This window comes from Nerophis ophidion, linkage group LG03, assembly GCF_033978795.1.
Source record: "Nerophis ophidion isolate RoL-2023_Sa linkage group LG03, RoL_Noph_v1.0, whole genome shotgun sequence".
Taxonomy (NCBI): Eukaryota; Metazoa; Chordata; class Actinopteri; order Syngnathiformes; family Syngnathidae; genus Nerophis; species Nerophis ophidion.
This window is the reverse complement of record NC_084613.1, coordinates 57651907-57664924: the sequence shown is the minus strand read 5'-3', so window position 1 is coordinate 57664924 and position 13018 is coordinate 57651907. Positions and strand designations below refer to the sequence as shown.

The window sequence follows — 13018 nt, the reverse complement described above, 5'->3', positions numbered from 1 at the left end:
GATCTGTGTATGTTGGTAGGTCTGCGTGTATTACATAGTTGATTTCAGACTATTTCTAATCAAAGACATTTACATGTGAGGACACATTTATTAGCCCTCTTCCTGAACTCAATAAAAGCCCTTTATGTTCAATGAAATCAATCATAACCCAAAGTGTCCATTGTTTTTTTTTCTGCCTGCTATAACAAAGACAACATCTCAATAAAGCCAAATTAAACTTTTGTTGATTTGCTAAATTACAACAAAAACAAAATGCAATGGATGAATAATTAGCCCCGTATTATTTAACTGTCAAAAATATAGCCTTTTAATTCAAAACTGAAAATAAATGTATTCTGTTTTTTTTAGTTGAATTGCGGCATTTTTGCTGAGGGGTATTAGCCATACTTGCCAACCTTGAGACCTCTAATTTCGGAGGGTGGGGTGTGGGGGGGCGTGGTTGGGGGCGGGGCGGCGTTTGGGGCGTGGTTAACACGGGAGGAGTATATTTACAGCTACAATTCACCAATTCGAGTATTTCATATATATTTCATATACATGTGTATATATATATATATATGTGTATATATATGTGTATATATATATATATATATATATATATATATATGTATGTATTAGGGCTGGGCAACGATTAAACATTTTAATCGAAGTTAATTGCACTATTTCTCCGATTAATCGCGATTAACTGCATTGTATACGCAAAGCCCAATAATGAATTCAAAAGTAGTGTGTAGTGCACCTTTATTGGAATATTCTCCCACATGAACAAAAGCGCCAAAACATTTGTTGTGCAAACACAATTTAAATCAGTCCTTGTTAAACAGTAGCAGTTAAATAGCATATTTTATGAAAATCAACTCAAAAAATGTAAATATAAATATTTAAGCTTATTGCCACTGCCAGGGTATTTAAGTTATCCTGTTTGTTATGGAAAATAAATATAATCTACATACAAATCTCTGAGCCACAACCATAACATCTGAACATGCAATTTCTGAGGTAACAGCAGAAACATTTTTTTTTATCAGGGATCTTATGTTTAAAAAACCTATATTATAGGTAGTGGACTGTTTTAGGGAATTTTTGATCAAATTATCCGTAGTAGCAATATTAATAATGTTATGTTTATTCTGAGTAGTGCACTTAAAATAATTATGACCATATCTAGGAATTGATATGATGGGAATTTTTCGATTGTTTGCTTGGTACTTTGATAAACTGAACGCATCATATACATGGTACTATATTGTGATGTTATGAGCCAGGGAAAAAAAACCTACCCTACCCAGCATGCAACAGGAGTGAGGAGCATGCGTGGTAGCCCGGTATAGGTTGTGTCGCCATGACGGCATCTTGTATGTTGTGAAATGCACGCTCTGAAAGTAAACGTTAAGAACTGAGCCAACACGCCTCGTCTACATTATTCATAAATAGACAGACAACACATATACTCCGCTGCTTCACAGGCCCCTGGATGTAGCTGGCAAAGTATTCCCATGCTAGCTAGCGGGTTTAGCAAGCACGCGTCATTCAGTCCAAAACGGCCCGATCTATCCACATTCAGAATTGTCTAGCGGTCGTAAGTGATCCCGGAGTGACCACGCTGTAAGCCAGCCCTGAAATTTGCAGAATCGTCCGGTATTTTTGCCAAATGTTCCATCTTTACCAAGAGCCCCCTCGACGCCGAAGCCCGTCCGGGCGACGCCATCTTGTTAAGAAAAGGCGTTAACAAAATAAAAGCATGTAAACAACACACGCAAATGTGCTATAAAATAATTGTCGGCGTTAATAGATTGATGAGTTAACGCGTAATTAACGCATTAATTTGCCCACCCCTAATATATATATATATATGTATATATATATATATATGTGTATATACATATATATATATATATATATATATATATATATATATATATATATATATATATATGTATATATATGTATATATACATATACATGTATATATATGTATATATACATATATATGTATATATATGTATATATAAATATATATATATATATATGTATGAAATACTTGACTTTCAGTGAATTCTAGCTATATATATTTATTTTATTTTATATATAAATAAAATACATAGTTGAATTTCAGACAGTACCTATCAAATACACAGTAATAAAAACACAGTTGTTCTACTAACTGTACTGTGCTTGCTGTTTACTAAAAAAAAAACCCACTTACCTTTCACTATTTGAGTAACCTTTGTTCTGCCATTTGCGTACTGGCGAGCGATCTCCGAATCCGGGAACATATCCTTCACAGATTTGTTTGTAGACATCCGCAAAGGAGAACAGGATGTTGCTTCCAGCTATCAGCATAGCCATCTTCATCCCAGCATAAGTTACACCATCGGGTCTCCATTTTGCGAGGTGGCCCATAATACTGGGTTGTGAACAATGCTGCGCTGTGGACGCTTTGTGCTTCGCTGACCATTCATGACTGAGTACAGTGGGGCAAAAAAGTATTTAGTCAGCCACCAACTGTGCATGTTCTCCCACTTAAAATGATGACAGAGGTCTGTAATTTCCATCATAGGTACACTTCAAGTGTGAGAGACAGAATGTGGGGAAAAAAATCCAGGAATTCACATTGTAGGAATTTTAAAGAATTTATTTGTAAATTATGGTGGAAAATAATTATTTGATCAATAACAAAAATTCAACTCAATACTTTGTAATATAAACTTTGTTGGCAATAACAGGGGTCAAATGATTACTATAGGTCTTTACCAGGTTTGCACACACAGTAGCTGGTATTTTGGCCTATTCCTCTATGCAGATCTTCTCGAGAGCAGTGATGTTTTGGGACTGTCGCCGAGCAACACGAACTTTCAACTCCCTCCACAGATTTTCTATGGGGTTGAGGTCTGGAGACTGGCTAGGCCTCTCCAGGACTTTCAAATGCTTCTTACGGAGCCACTCCTTTGTTGCCCGGGCGGTGTGTTTGGGATCATTTTCATGCTGGAAGACCCAGCCACGTTTCATCTTCAAAGCTCTTACTGATGGAAGGAGGTTTTGGCTCAAAATCTCACGATACATGGCCCCATTCATTCTTTTCTTAACACGGATCAGTCGTCCTGTCCCCTTAGCAGAAAAACAGCCCAAAAGCATGATGTTTTCACCCCCATGCTTCACAGTAGGTATAGTGTTCTTGGGATGCAACTCAGTATTCTTCTTCCTCCAAACACAACGAGTTGAGTTTATTCCAAAACGTTCTATTTTGGTTTCATCTGACCACATGACATTCTCCCAATCCTCTGCTGTATCATCCATGTGCTCTTTGGCAAACTTCAGACGGGCCTGAACATGCACTGGCTTAAGCAGGGGGACACGTATGGCACTGCAGGATTTGATTCCATGTCGGCGTAGTGTGTTACTGATGGTAACCTTTGTTACTTTGGTCCCAGGTCTCTGCAGGTCATTCACCAGGTACCCCTGTGTGGTTTTGGGATTTTTTCTCACCGTTCTCATGATCATTTTGACCCCACGGGATGAGATCTTGCTTGGAGGCCCGGATCGAGGGAGATTATCAGTGGTCTTGTATGTATTCCATTTTCTGATATTTGCTCCCACAGTTGATTTTTTCACACCAAACTGCTTGCCTATTGTAGATTCACTCTCCCCAGTCTGGTGCAGGTCTAAAATTATTTTCCTGGTGTCCTTGGACAGCTGTTTGGTCTTGGCCACAGTGTAGTTTGGAGTCTAACTGTTTGAGGCTGTGGACAGTTTTTTTTTATACAGATAACGAGTTCAAACAAGTACCATTAATACAGGTAACGAGTGGAGGACAGAAGCGCTTCTTAAAGAAGAAGTTACAGGTCTGTGAGAGCCAGAGATCTTCCTTGTGTAAAGAGACCAAATACTTATTTTCCACCATAATTTACAAATATATTTTTTTAAATTCCTACAATGAGAATTCCTGGATTTTTTTTTCACATTCTGTCACTCACAGTTGAAGTGTACCTATGATAAAAATTACAGACCTCTGTCATCATTTTAAGTGGTAGAACTTGCACAATCGGTGGGTGACTAAATACTTTTTTGCCCCACTGTATATCCGTTCGGCCACTGTGTTCAATGGAGAAGTCTGTTCTACAAAATTTACAGGCAACATACCCTTTCCCCTTCGAACTCTCCTGGATAAACTGAAATTCTTGTTTCCAATCGTTTTGAAACTTGCAAGCGTATTTCTTCATTTTGCTCGTCGACGGCGTCGCCATGGCTGTAACGTCCTCGTTCTCCTGCTTCGTCTCATTGTGTGTGCAGTTTTTTTATTAAAATCCGTAGATGTTGTGACGGGATTGGGCAGGCTAGCTGTTTATATTGTGGAAAAGCGGACCTGAAAAAAGGCTGTCCCCACTCAAGTCTGCATGGAGCTGGAGGGGGCGTGGCCTCCAGTTTCGGCTGAATTTCGGGAGATTTTCGGGAGAAAATTTCTTCCAGGAGGTTTTCGGGAGAGGCGCTGATTTTCGGGAGTCTCACGGAAAATCCGGGAGGGTTGGCAAGTATGGTAATAGCGCATTTTTCTATAGCAGATTGTTCAAGCTCATCCAAATTGGTTGGTCTCAGAGCATGGACCCTAACCCTCAGCTTCCACCACAGACTCTCCATAGTATTGAGATCTTGGCTTTGATGGGCCTACTCCAGAATTTTGAATTTGGTGTCCTTCAAAAAGTTTTGACCAAATTTGATGTATGTTGAAGGTCCTTGTCTTGGTGGAAGCCCAAACACTAATCCAAACCGAGACTGATAGTAGACTTCCTGATATTCTCAAAAGAAACTGCACTTTTTTCAAATCCCTGTTTGAGACAAGAACACACTTTCTGTTGTTTGTGCGTGCAAAATAGTGAAAAACAGCAAGCAAGAGGCGGCTAACAATACAGGCAATGGGGATTTACTTATTTTTCCTATAAAGCCATCTAAAACATATCCAAAAATCTAGTAGTAACAAGCACATTAATGATAAAGTGAGAGTATTTTGGTCATCATAAGTTTTACTGGAACTTCTTTCCCGGGCGCATTGATTTCACAGAGCGCATAGCAACAAACGCTACTTCCGTCAACAACTACAGCATCTAGAGTGCTTTCTGTGTGTGCTACTAATAATCATGGCAGACTTCGAGATGACTACTATTTTGGAACAAATAGGGATCCAGATACTTATCTTTTTTAGCTTGAATATACAGAGGATGAGCTACTGGTTATTGATTCCCGAAGGGATCAGAAAAATACATACCTTATCTAAAAGGTGACAGGGTAAAGCGTTGGTGCAGATGGGTACTTAAGGAGTCAGGACGGACATGACTTGGTGGTGTATATGTGAAGCTTGATAAGCAATGCCGACAAAAATTAAGTGCTTCTGTTGAACACAATGTAACAATCGATGAACAGGCTTTGATTATATGGCGAGGAGGGACAATGCTTCAAGAGACTGCATCACAATGAATGAACATTTTATTGCACTATAAAAACCTTGCAGTGGTTAAAACATTTTCCCACCTATCCAAAATCAAATGAAAAGGACGCCCCCATTGTGGTTGAAATCTAATTGGATGCTTGTTTTGAAGCTCAAAAGGGGGCTAAAATTTTGATCGTGTCCTTTTTAAACAAATCTTCCATGACAACAACTTGAAAATCCATTTTACATTTGAAAATGTACCAACGTGTGACCATGTCATTGAAATATGATTTCCTATCAACAATGTGCTGAATTTTTGAGAAATGTTTAACATTTCCTACAAGGCTTACCAGTTTGTCCTAAAGTGTATTATTTAGACATATTTTTACTATCATCCAGTATATTAAACTATCAAATGCAACTTGGGACTTAAAGACCGCTAATGTCATAGGCCTTTAAATGCAATTGTTCAGAAGTTGTTATCGACATAACAGAAAATTCTCCTTGTTAGCAGTCAGTACATGTCTTATTTAATAAATATTTTTTTATTTAGTGGGACCGTTTTAAGTCAGTTAGGTATGACGCCAACCTGACATCGTTATACATGGTTAACTGCTTTTCTCGACATAAAATATTAGTTCCAAAGGCACCATTTTATGACTATGTTTATATAAATGTCGGTGTGTTGTAGTATTGTCAACTTCCCCATCATCATAAAACCATAAAATCATCACTGTCTGGTTATATGGCATTAAACGGCCAACCAAGTTTGCTTGTATTTAAAAATAATGTTCAACCGTTGTATTTCAGACAGGAGAGTTTTCAGCTCGCTTTCTACTCAAACTCCCCGTGGACTTCGGCGACATCCCAGTCTATCTACTCAAGGTAATTAACTAAATATTAATGTATCAACATGAATGGACACGTGAATGATCACTCCACCACCTTAATAAGATATTGAATGATGACTTTTTCACTTGTTTTCTCACATGCATGTCCATATGTTTGGTATACACAGCATTTGTTTAAAACAAAATGTAATCAACTTGAATCAATCAATCAATGTTAACTTATATAGCCCTAAATCACTAGGGTCTCAAAGGGCTGCACAAACCACAACACAAAACACTACCACATCCTCAGTAGGCCCACATAAGGGCAAGGAAAACTCACACCCAGTGGGACGTCGGTGACAATGATGACCCAGTGGGACGTTGGTGACAATGATGACTATGAGAACCTTGGAGAGGACGAAATAAAAATAACTAAAAATAATAAAAAACGACTTCAGTCTCTGGGGGAGTGCTGTGAGTTTGCTAATCAACAATCTGTCACTCCTAATTTTCTCGGAACCGTGTGATAACTGAAGGCTACTTCACCCAACAATCTCTCTATCTCTCTCTCTCTCTCTCTCTTTCTCTCTCTCTCTCTCTCTCTCTCTCTCTCTCTCTCTTTCTTTCTCTCTCTAACATACCCTAGTTCTCACTCTCTGTCACTTGCCCCATCTTTGACTGCTTGCATAGGCTGGAGGCTGTGGGTATCTGGCCTGTTCCAACATGGCCCCTGTTTGTTGAGGGAAATTATGCTAAACATATGGCAAACAGCTACAATCATTAGTCTCACGTCACCCTCAGTCCTCATGTCTCTCAGACCTGAAGCAACGCTAGAAAGTGGTTCTCTGTATCTCTAATGCAGCAGACTGGCTTTTTATGTCCACTGTGATATTATAGAGATGCACTTATGGTCCCCAATTTTTTTTTTTGTTTTCTACCTGCATTAATCCAAGAATATATTCCTGCAAATATTTTTTATCAAGTTGACAATAGTTACACTCAGCAAGCTTGAATGAAAAATTACTTTGGGGATCCCGACAGGGACAAGGGGTAGAAAATGGATGGATTGATGGATGGAAAATATAACATCGCTGTATGATACAGTATACAGTATATGTGTGCTGGATTAACACCTGGATATGATAAACTAGTTGTGACATTTTTTTATATTTATAATAATTAAATCTTTTTTCATCATTATACATTACTGCCTCCCTTATCACAACATATATTCAATATTTATTTTTTTACATAGATACTCAAAGTAGGAGTGCGCTGTTTGGCAGTTAAGGCAAACATATTTTTACCGCGGCAGAATTAAAGCACATCTATAGTGGCATCTGCATAGTGGAGAGTTATAAAAAACAGCCTACACACTGTCCTCCTACCCAACATTAAGAACTGGATGTTGCAGTATATAGATTCGACACCACTTAGATAAATTGTATGCCAACAATGTATGGCCTGAATATGCACATTGACAGTGGTCATGCAATTAGTTTTGTCAGTGTGAACACTGTCTAGGATTGCTGCAAATCGCTTCACCACATGCAATGCAATACAATTGCTTAAATAAATGCAAACACGGCATCTATATATTTGCATCTGCATACTAAATGTTCTTTCGATGGTGGCAAAGTAGGGTATGATTTTTACAGGTCAATTACGATTGGCCATCCCTATACTGACAATCTAAAACAATAAACTCACAATGTAATATACACATATTTCTTTGCATTGTAGGCAGAAAAATAGTGAGAGTTCCAAGATAGTTTCCTCAGATCTTAGCACATGTTAAATCAGTATCCTTAGAAGCCACAAAGAACAGAATGAAAGACACATTGTGTCATTTAGATGTTATCACCACAGATTAAGAGTGGAACGGTTCACAAAATCTATGGTTTAATTTTGTTTCTCACTGGTTGTGGTCACTTTTTTCGGTTAAGTTCAGTTTACTGTACATTGTTGTTTTTAATAACCCCAGATTATCATATATAGCAAAAATCTTACTATTTTACTATTACTATTTTATCAATTAAGTCATGTATAGTTACAGAACTGCTGTTTGCAATCTTGTAGCTCTTCTTCCATGCGCTTTTGTCTAAGATCGATACTCTCGAGATAGATTGCAGCAGTTGTTAATCTGCGAGACGACTCCTATGCGCTAATTATAAAAATAATATACACTGCATTGCACATCTTTTACATTATCACTATATTGGTGAACAAAGGTGCTATGTGCCAGTCATCTGTGGTTGCTTTTTCTGGCCAGACAAAATATGTACATAACAGCCGGGGAATGTGTTTTGATGTTAACAGATATTTTTTTCTAAAACTCATCCGCTTTTTCTACTGAACGCTGTCCTTCACACTCACTTTCTTTAGACCCATGGTTGGAAAAACAAAGTAACTAATACTAGCAAGTGATAAACCAAATGTTGGACAGATTGTACTAGGTTTAATGTGGCGAGGTTCCTGGAGTGTGCTCGTAAACCTACATTTTTGCTCACGTTTTAATAACTTTTAATGCTCAAATCTTCAAAAACTGTGTACGTTGGGGCACTCGGCACTATATTTACAACTAAGTAATTTTTAGCCTCAAAACATACCCTTTCTTAATATAAATGTATTGACTGCAAACAGTTTACACTTCAATAATCAAACTGCTGATGTATTGCAGGAGCAGTCAGTCAGGTAACGTAAGTCAGAAAGTTGACCCAAATTTGAATCAAATCTGTGGACGTCCTTGCTGGAGGATAGTGTGTTTGGCACTGAAGCAGAAATTCCATTCAGACATAGACAAACTTACACTTGTTGTGATTGCTGAGATGTTGCTAGCAGATGCAGAGCTGTAGAGGACAACTGTTACCTGGGGCAAAGCATCTGTGTGGTCTGCGCTCACCACAGTGGACATGTTTACCTTTCTGCATCTACTGGACAGCCTTAGGGAGGGATAAGGATGCTAGTTGATTTATTTTTTTAAGGGGGTAGCCTGTCATCGCCAAAATGAAACAGTTGGGAGGATACAGAGAGCAGAGATGAAGGAAGTATAGTGAAATGCACACGATGGATGTTGGCATTATTTTTTCCCATGAAATGGCATGAGGGCCTTTTGGCCAATGTTGTAACGTATTCTTTTGATATACATAGCTTCAACATTTTTGATTCTTTACATGCCCTGTCCATTTTTTGACCCTCACATAGTTGTGTTATGTCTGTCTTCTTAGCAGTGATGTGTGTTGACAATCATACATACCTAAGGCTGGTACTGGTATTTTTCAAACATTTTACTTCCTGTGCTCTAATCACTTTTGATAGAGATTGCTTACTAGCCCTACTAATACACACATACACAGGAAAGATAATATTATGTTACAAAAGTGGTGTTTAGAAAAGAGTATGGGTTCACTCACTGGTTCAAAAGCAATGACGGAACTATGTAATCTGTTTTTAAATGCCTAGATTCCCGAACATCTCTTGTGAATGAGCATTAAACCACTTCTGGTAGCATATTGTAGCCATTGGTGCTGTTGTTATATTTTTTGGTTTGAAAATATAAATAATTTGGAGCCCGCTGCGAACTGCGCCTTTAAAAGCCTAACAACCTGCTTTATAATGCTGTTCAATGTTATTTTCCCATTGGAAACCATTGACATAGTGTTGTGGATATGGAGTCTTGCTGAAGAGAGTTTACTTTACATGCTGCTCTTTTTAACATTTTTAACTTCATTGTAAGTGTATAAATAAGTTTACTAATGTACAGTTGTGGTCAGAGGTTTACATACACTTGTAATGATAATGAATGTCATATAACTTTGGGCCCTTAATGATTTATGTGAACCGTTCTTTTCAAGTAAGGAATGATTATACAACATACAGTACATCTTCAGTTATTTTTCAATTACACAGGGTCAACCATCTGCATATACCGATATACACATTTTGTCAAATATCCTTGTGTCTTTGCATCGTATGTCAACCTGTATGATGGGTGTCAAACTCAAATACAGGGTGGGCCAAAATTTAAAACTGAACAAAGCCGCGGGCCAAGGTTGAACTAATTAACCTTTTAGTAGGGACCCAAACAAGTTTTGCAATGAACATTGAACAAGCAAGGCTTATATACAGTAACTTTATAGTGACATGCAAATTAGAGTTTCAAATAATAATAATGATGATAAAAAAAATATCAATGACATATCAAATAAAATGTAAATACAAATTTAATGCCTCTTTTCTATATGCAGTTTTCTGAGGTAAATATCAAAATATATTGTAGCATCCCGAAAGAGTTAGTGCTGCAAGGGGTTCTTGGTATTTGTTCTGTTGTGTTTATGTTATGTTACAGTGCAGATGTTCTCCCGAAATGTGTTTGTCATTCTTGTTTGGTGTGAGTTCACAGTGTGGCGCATATTTGTAACAGTGATAAAGTTGTTTATACGGCCACCCTCAGTGTGACCTGTATGGCTGTTGACCAAGTATGGCTTGCATTCACGTGTAATAGCCGCATATATTACGCGAGTGGGCCTGAACGCTGTTTGTATAGAGGAAATGCGGACGTGACAACAGGTTGTAGAGAATGCTAAAGGCTGTGCCTTTAAGGCACGCCCTCAATATTGTTGGCCGGGTGAAAATCGGGAGAATGCTTGCTTGCCCCGGGAGATTTTCGGGAGGGGCACTGAACTTCGGGAGGATTGACTAGTGTGAGAAATTGTGGTGTTACAGCCAGGGGTGCCGAAAAGGGGGGGTAAAGGAGACAGATTCTAGGGGCCCATGATGGAGGGGGGCCCAGAGGGGCCCCTAATGATGATGAAATTATATGAAATTATGTGTTAGGGGCCCTGTAAAGATTCTTTTCATGGGGCCCAAAATCCCTAGCGGCGCCGCTGGTTACAGCGGCACCGCTGCTGTGTAATAACGGCGGGCCAGCTATAATGTTAATTTGATATTGCCTCAAGGGCCAAATTAAATTACATGGTGGCCCGCGGGCTAGAGTTTGACACCCATGTTCTACAGTATGTGTAGCAGAAACATGCCTATGAATGTCCACAGTGATAAGTGTAGAGTGACTGCAGGTTCGTCATTGAAGCCACTGCTCTTGTCCCCCTAAAGCGCTGACCCCTGCCACGAGCTCCAAAGCTTTTGGTGGTTGTGTTTTTGGCTGCATGTATCCTTGTGCATATGTCTACATGTGCATGGAAATGTATTATTGTAGAGCCAGTTGAAAAGGTTTTGGTGACCCATAACTAGTCCGAGACTTGGCATTTTAGAACTGACTTTCTAAATAAGCTGTAGCTGATCACAATATAATCAAACAGAATGGAATGTTTTTGTAATTAGGATCCTCCTATACGTCAAGAAAGTCTAAGTCCTGAAGTCATGGCAATGGAAACAGCAATTATCACTTGTGCTAGCAGTTTGGATTTGGCAATTTTTACTTTGCGTGCTACTTACGCAAATTCACCAATTTAGTTGAGTGGCAACTCCAGGGTGTAACGCTCCTGTCGGAATATGCTCCAGCTGCATAAGTGGTATAGAAACTATTCATTCTTGGGTCTCTTGAAATGAGCTATATATAGTAAATGGTGTGTCCTATTATGTGTCAACCCTGCTCCCATGCCAAAAGCAACTTAGGATAGGCTCAACTTTCCTGTGACATAACCAGATAAGTGATAAAACAAATGGTTGACTGAATGGATACGTTTTTTTCCCTGATCTTTCAAACAAAATACATTTTATTTAAAATATGAAGTCTTTTTAAAATGATTTATGTGTGTGGTCAATTTAAACCCTTAATGAAAGACTATCATGTATTCAACTGACTTAAAGGGGAACTGCACTGTTTAGTTTTTTTATGTTGCCTATCATTCACCATCCCTATGTAAGACAAAAGCACAGATGTTTTTCTTTTTTTATGCCTTCTAATTTGTAATATACGGAATGTACGAGTTCTTCCAGAGGGGGGAACAGAACCCACTGGTGGACACCAATGGTGAGGGATGGTTTCATGCTGAAGAAGGAGTCCTATCGAGTCATTTTGGCTTATGGAACTTTGAAGGCAGTGGACAGGTACCGAAAGGGCAAGTGGTGTGTGGCTTTGGCGGTTGCAGTGGCAAAAACTCAGACATGGGAGGAGTTTGGCAAATCCATGGAGAACGACTTCCGAATAGCTTTGAACCGATTCTGGACCACCATCCGCCGCCTCAGGAAAGGGAAGCAGTGCACTGTCAACATTATGTACTGTAGGGTGGGGACAGTGTGGTGCTGACCTCGACTGGGGATGTTGTGGATCAGTGGAAAGAATACTTCGGAGACCTCCTCAATCCCACCTGCACGTCTTCAGTGCCTGGGGAAACTGAGGTGGGCTCTCTTATTTCTGCGGCTAAGGTTGCCGAGGTAGTTAAGAAGCTCTTTGGTGGCAGGGCCCTGGGAGTGACTGGGGTGGTGGTCCCTCTATTTAAAACGGGGATCCGCAGGGTGTGTTCTATCGCGGGATCACACTCCTCAGCCTTCCCAGTAAGGTCTATTCAGGTGAACTGGAAACAAGGCTACGCCGTATAGTCAAACCTCAAATTTAGGTGGAGCAGTATGGTTTTGTCCTGGTCATGGAACTGGGGACTCGCTCTATACTTTCAGCAGGATCCTTGACGGTGGACATAGTTTGGCTAACCAGTCTACATGTTTTTGTGGACTTGGAGAAGGCAATCAACTAGGGCTGCACAATTAATCGAAATCAAATCGACATTGAGGTTTCAATTACTGC

At 39.2% G+C, this 13018-nt stretch overlaps 1 protein-coding gene across 3 annotated transcripts in view; it reads left to right on the top strand.

The window, feature by feature from the left end:
- The window catches only part of babam2 (BRISC and BRCA1 A complex member 2), a 167521-nt gene that overhangs the window by 60891 nt on the left and 93612 nt on the right, over positions 1 to 13018 (top strand). For all 3 annotated transcript variants that reach the window (XM_061895703.1, XM_061895704.1, XM_061895702.1), the window contains exon 6: positions 6233 to 6307. In XM_061895703.1, the coding sequence (XP_061751687.1) occupies positions 6233 to 6307 (75 nt within the window). The remainder of the gene's footprint in view (positions 1 to 6232; positions 6308 to 13018) is intronic.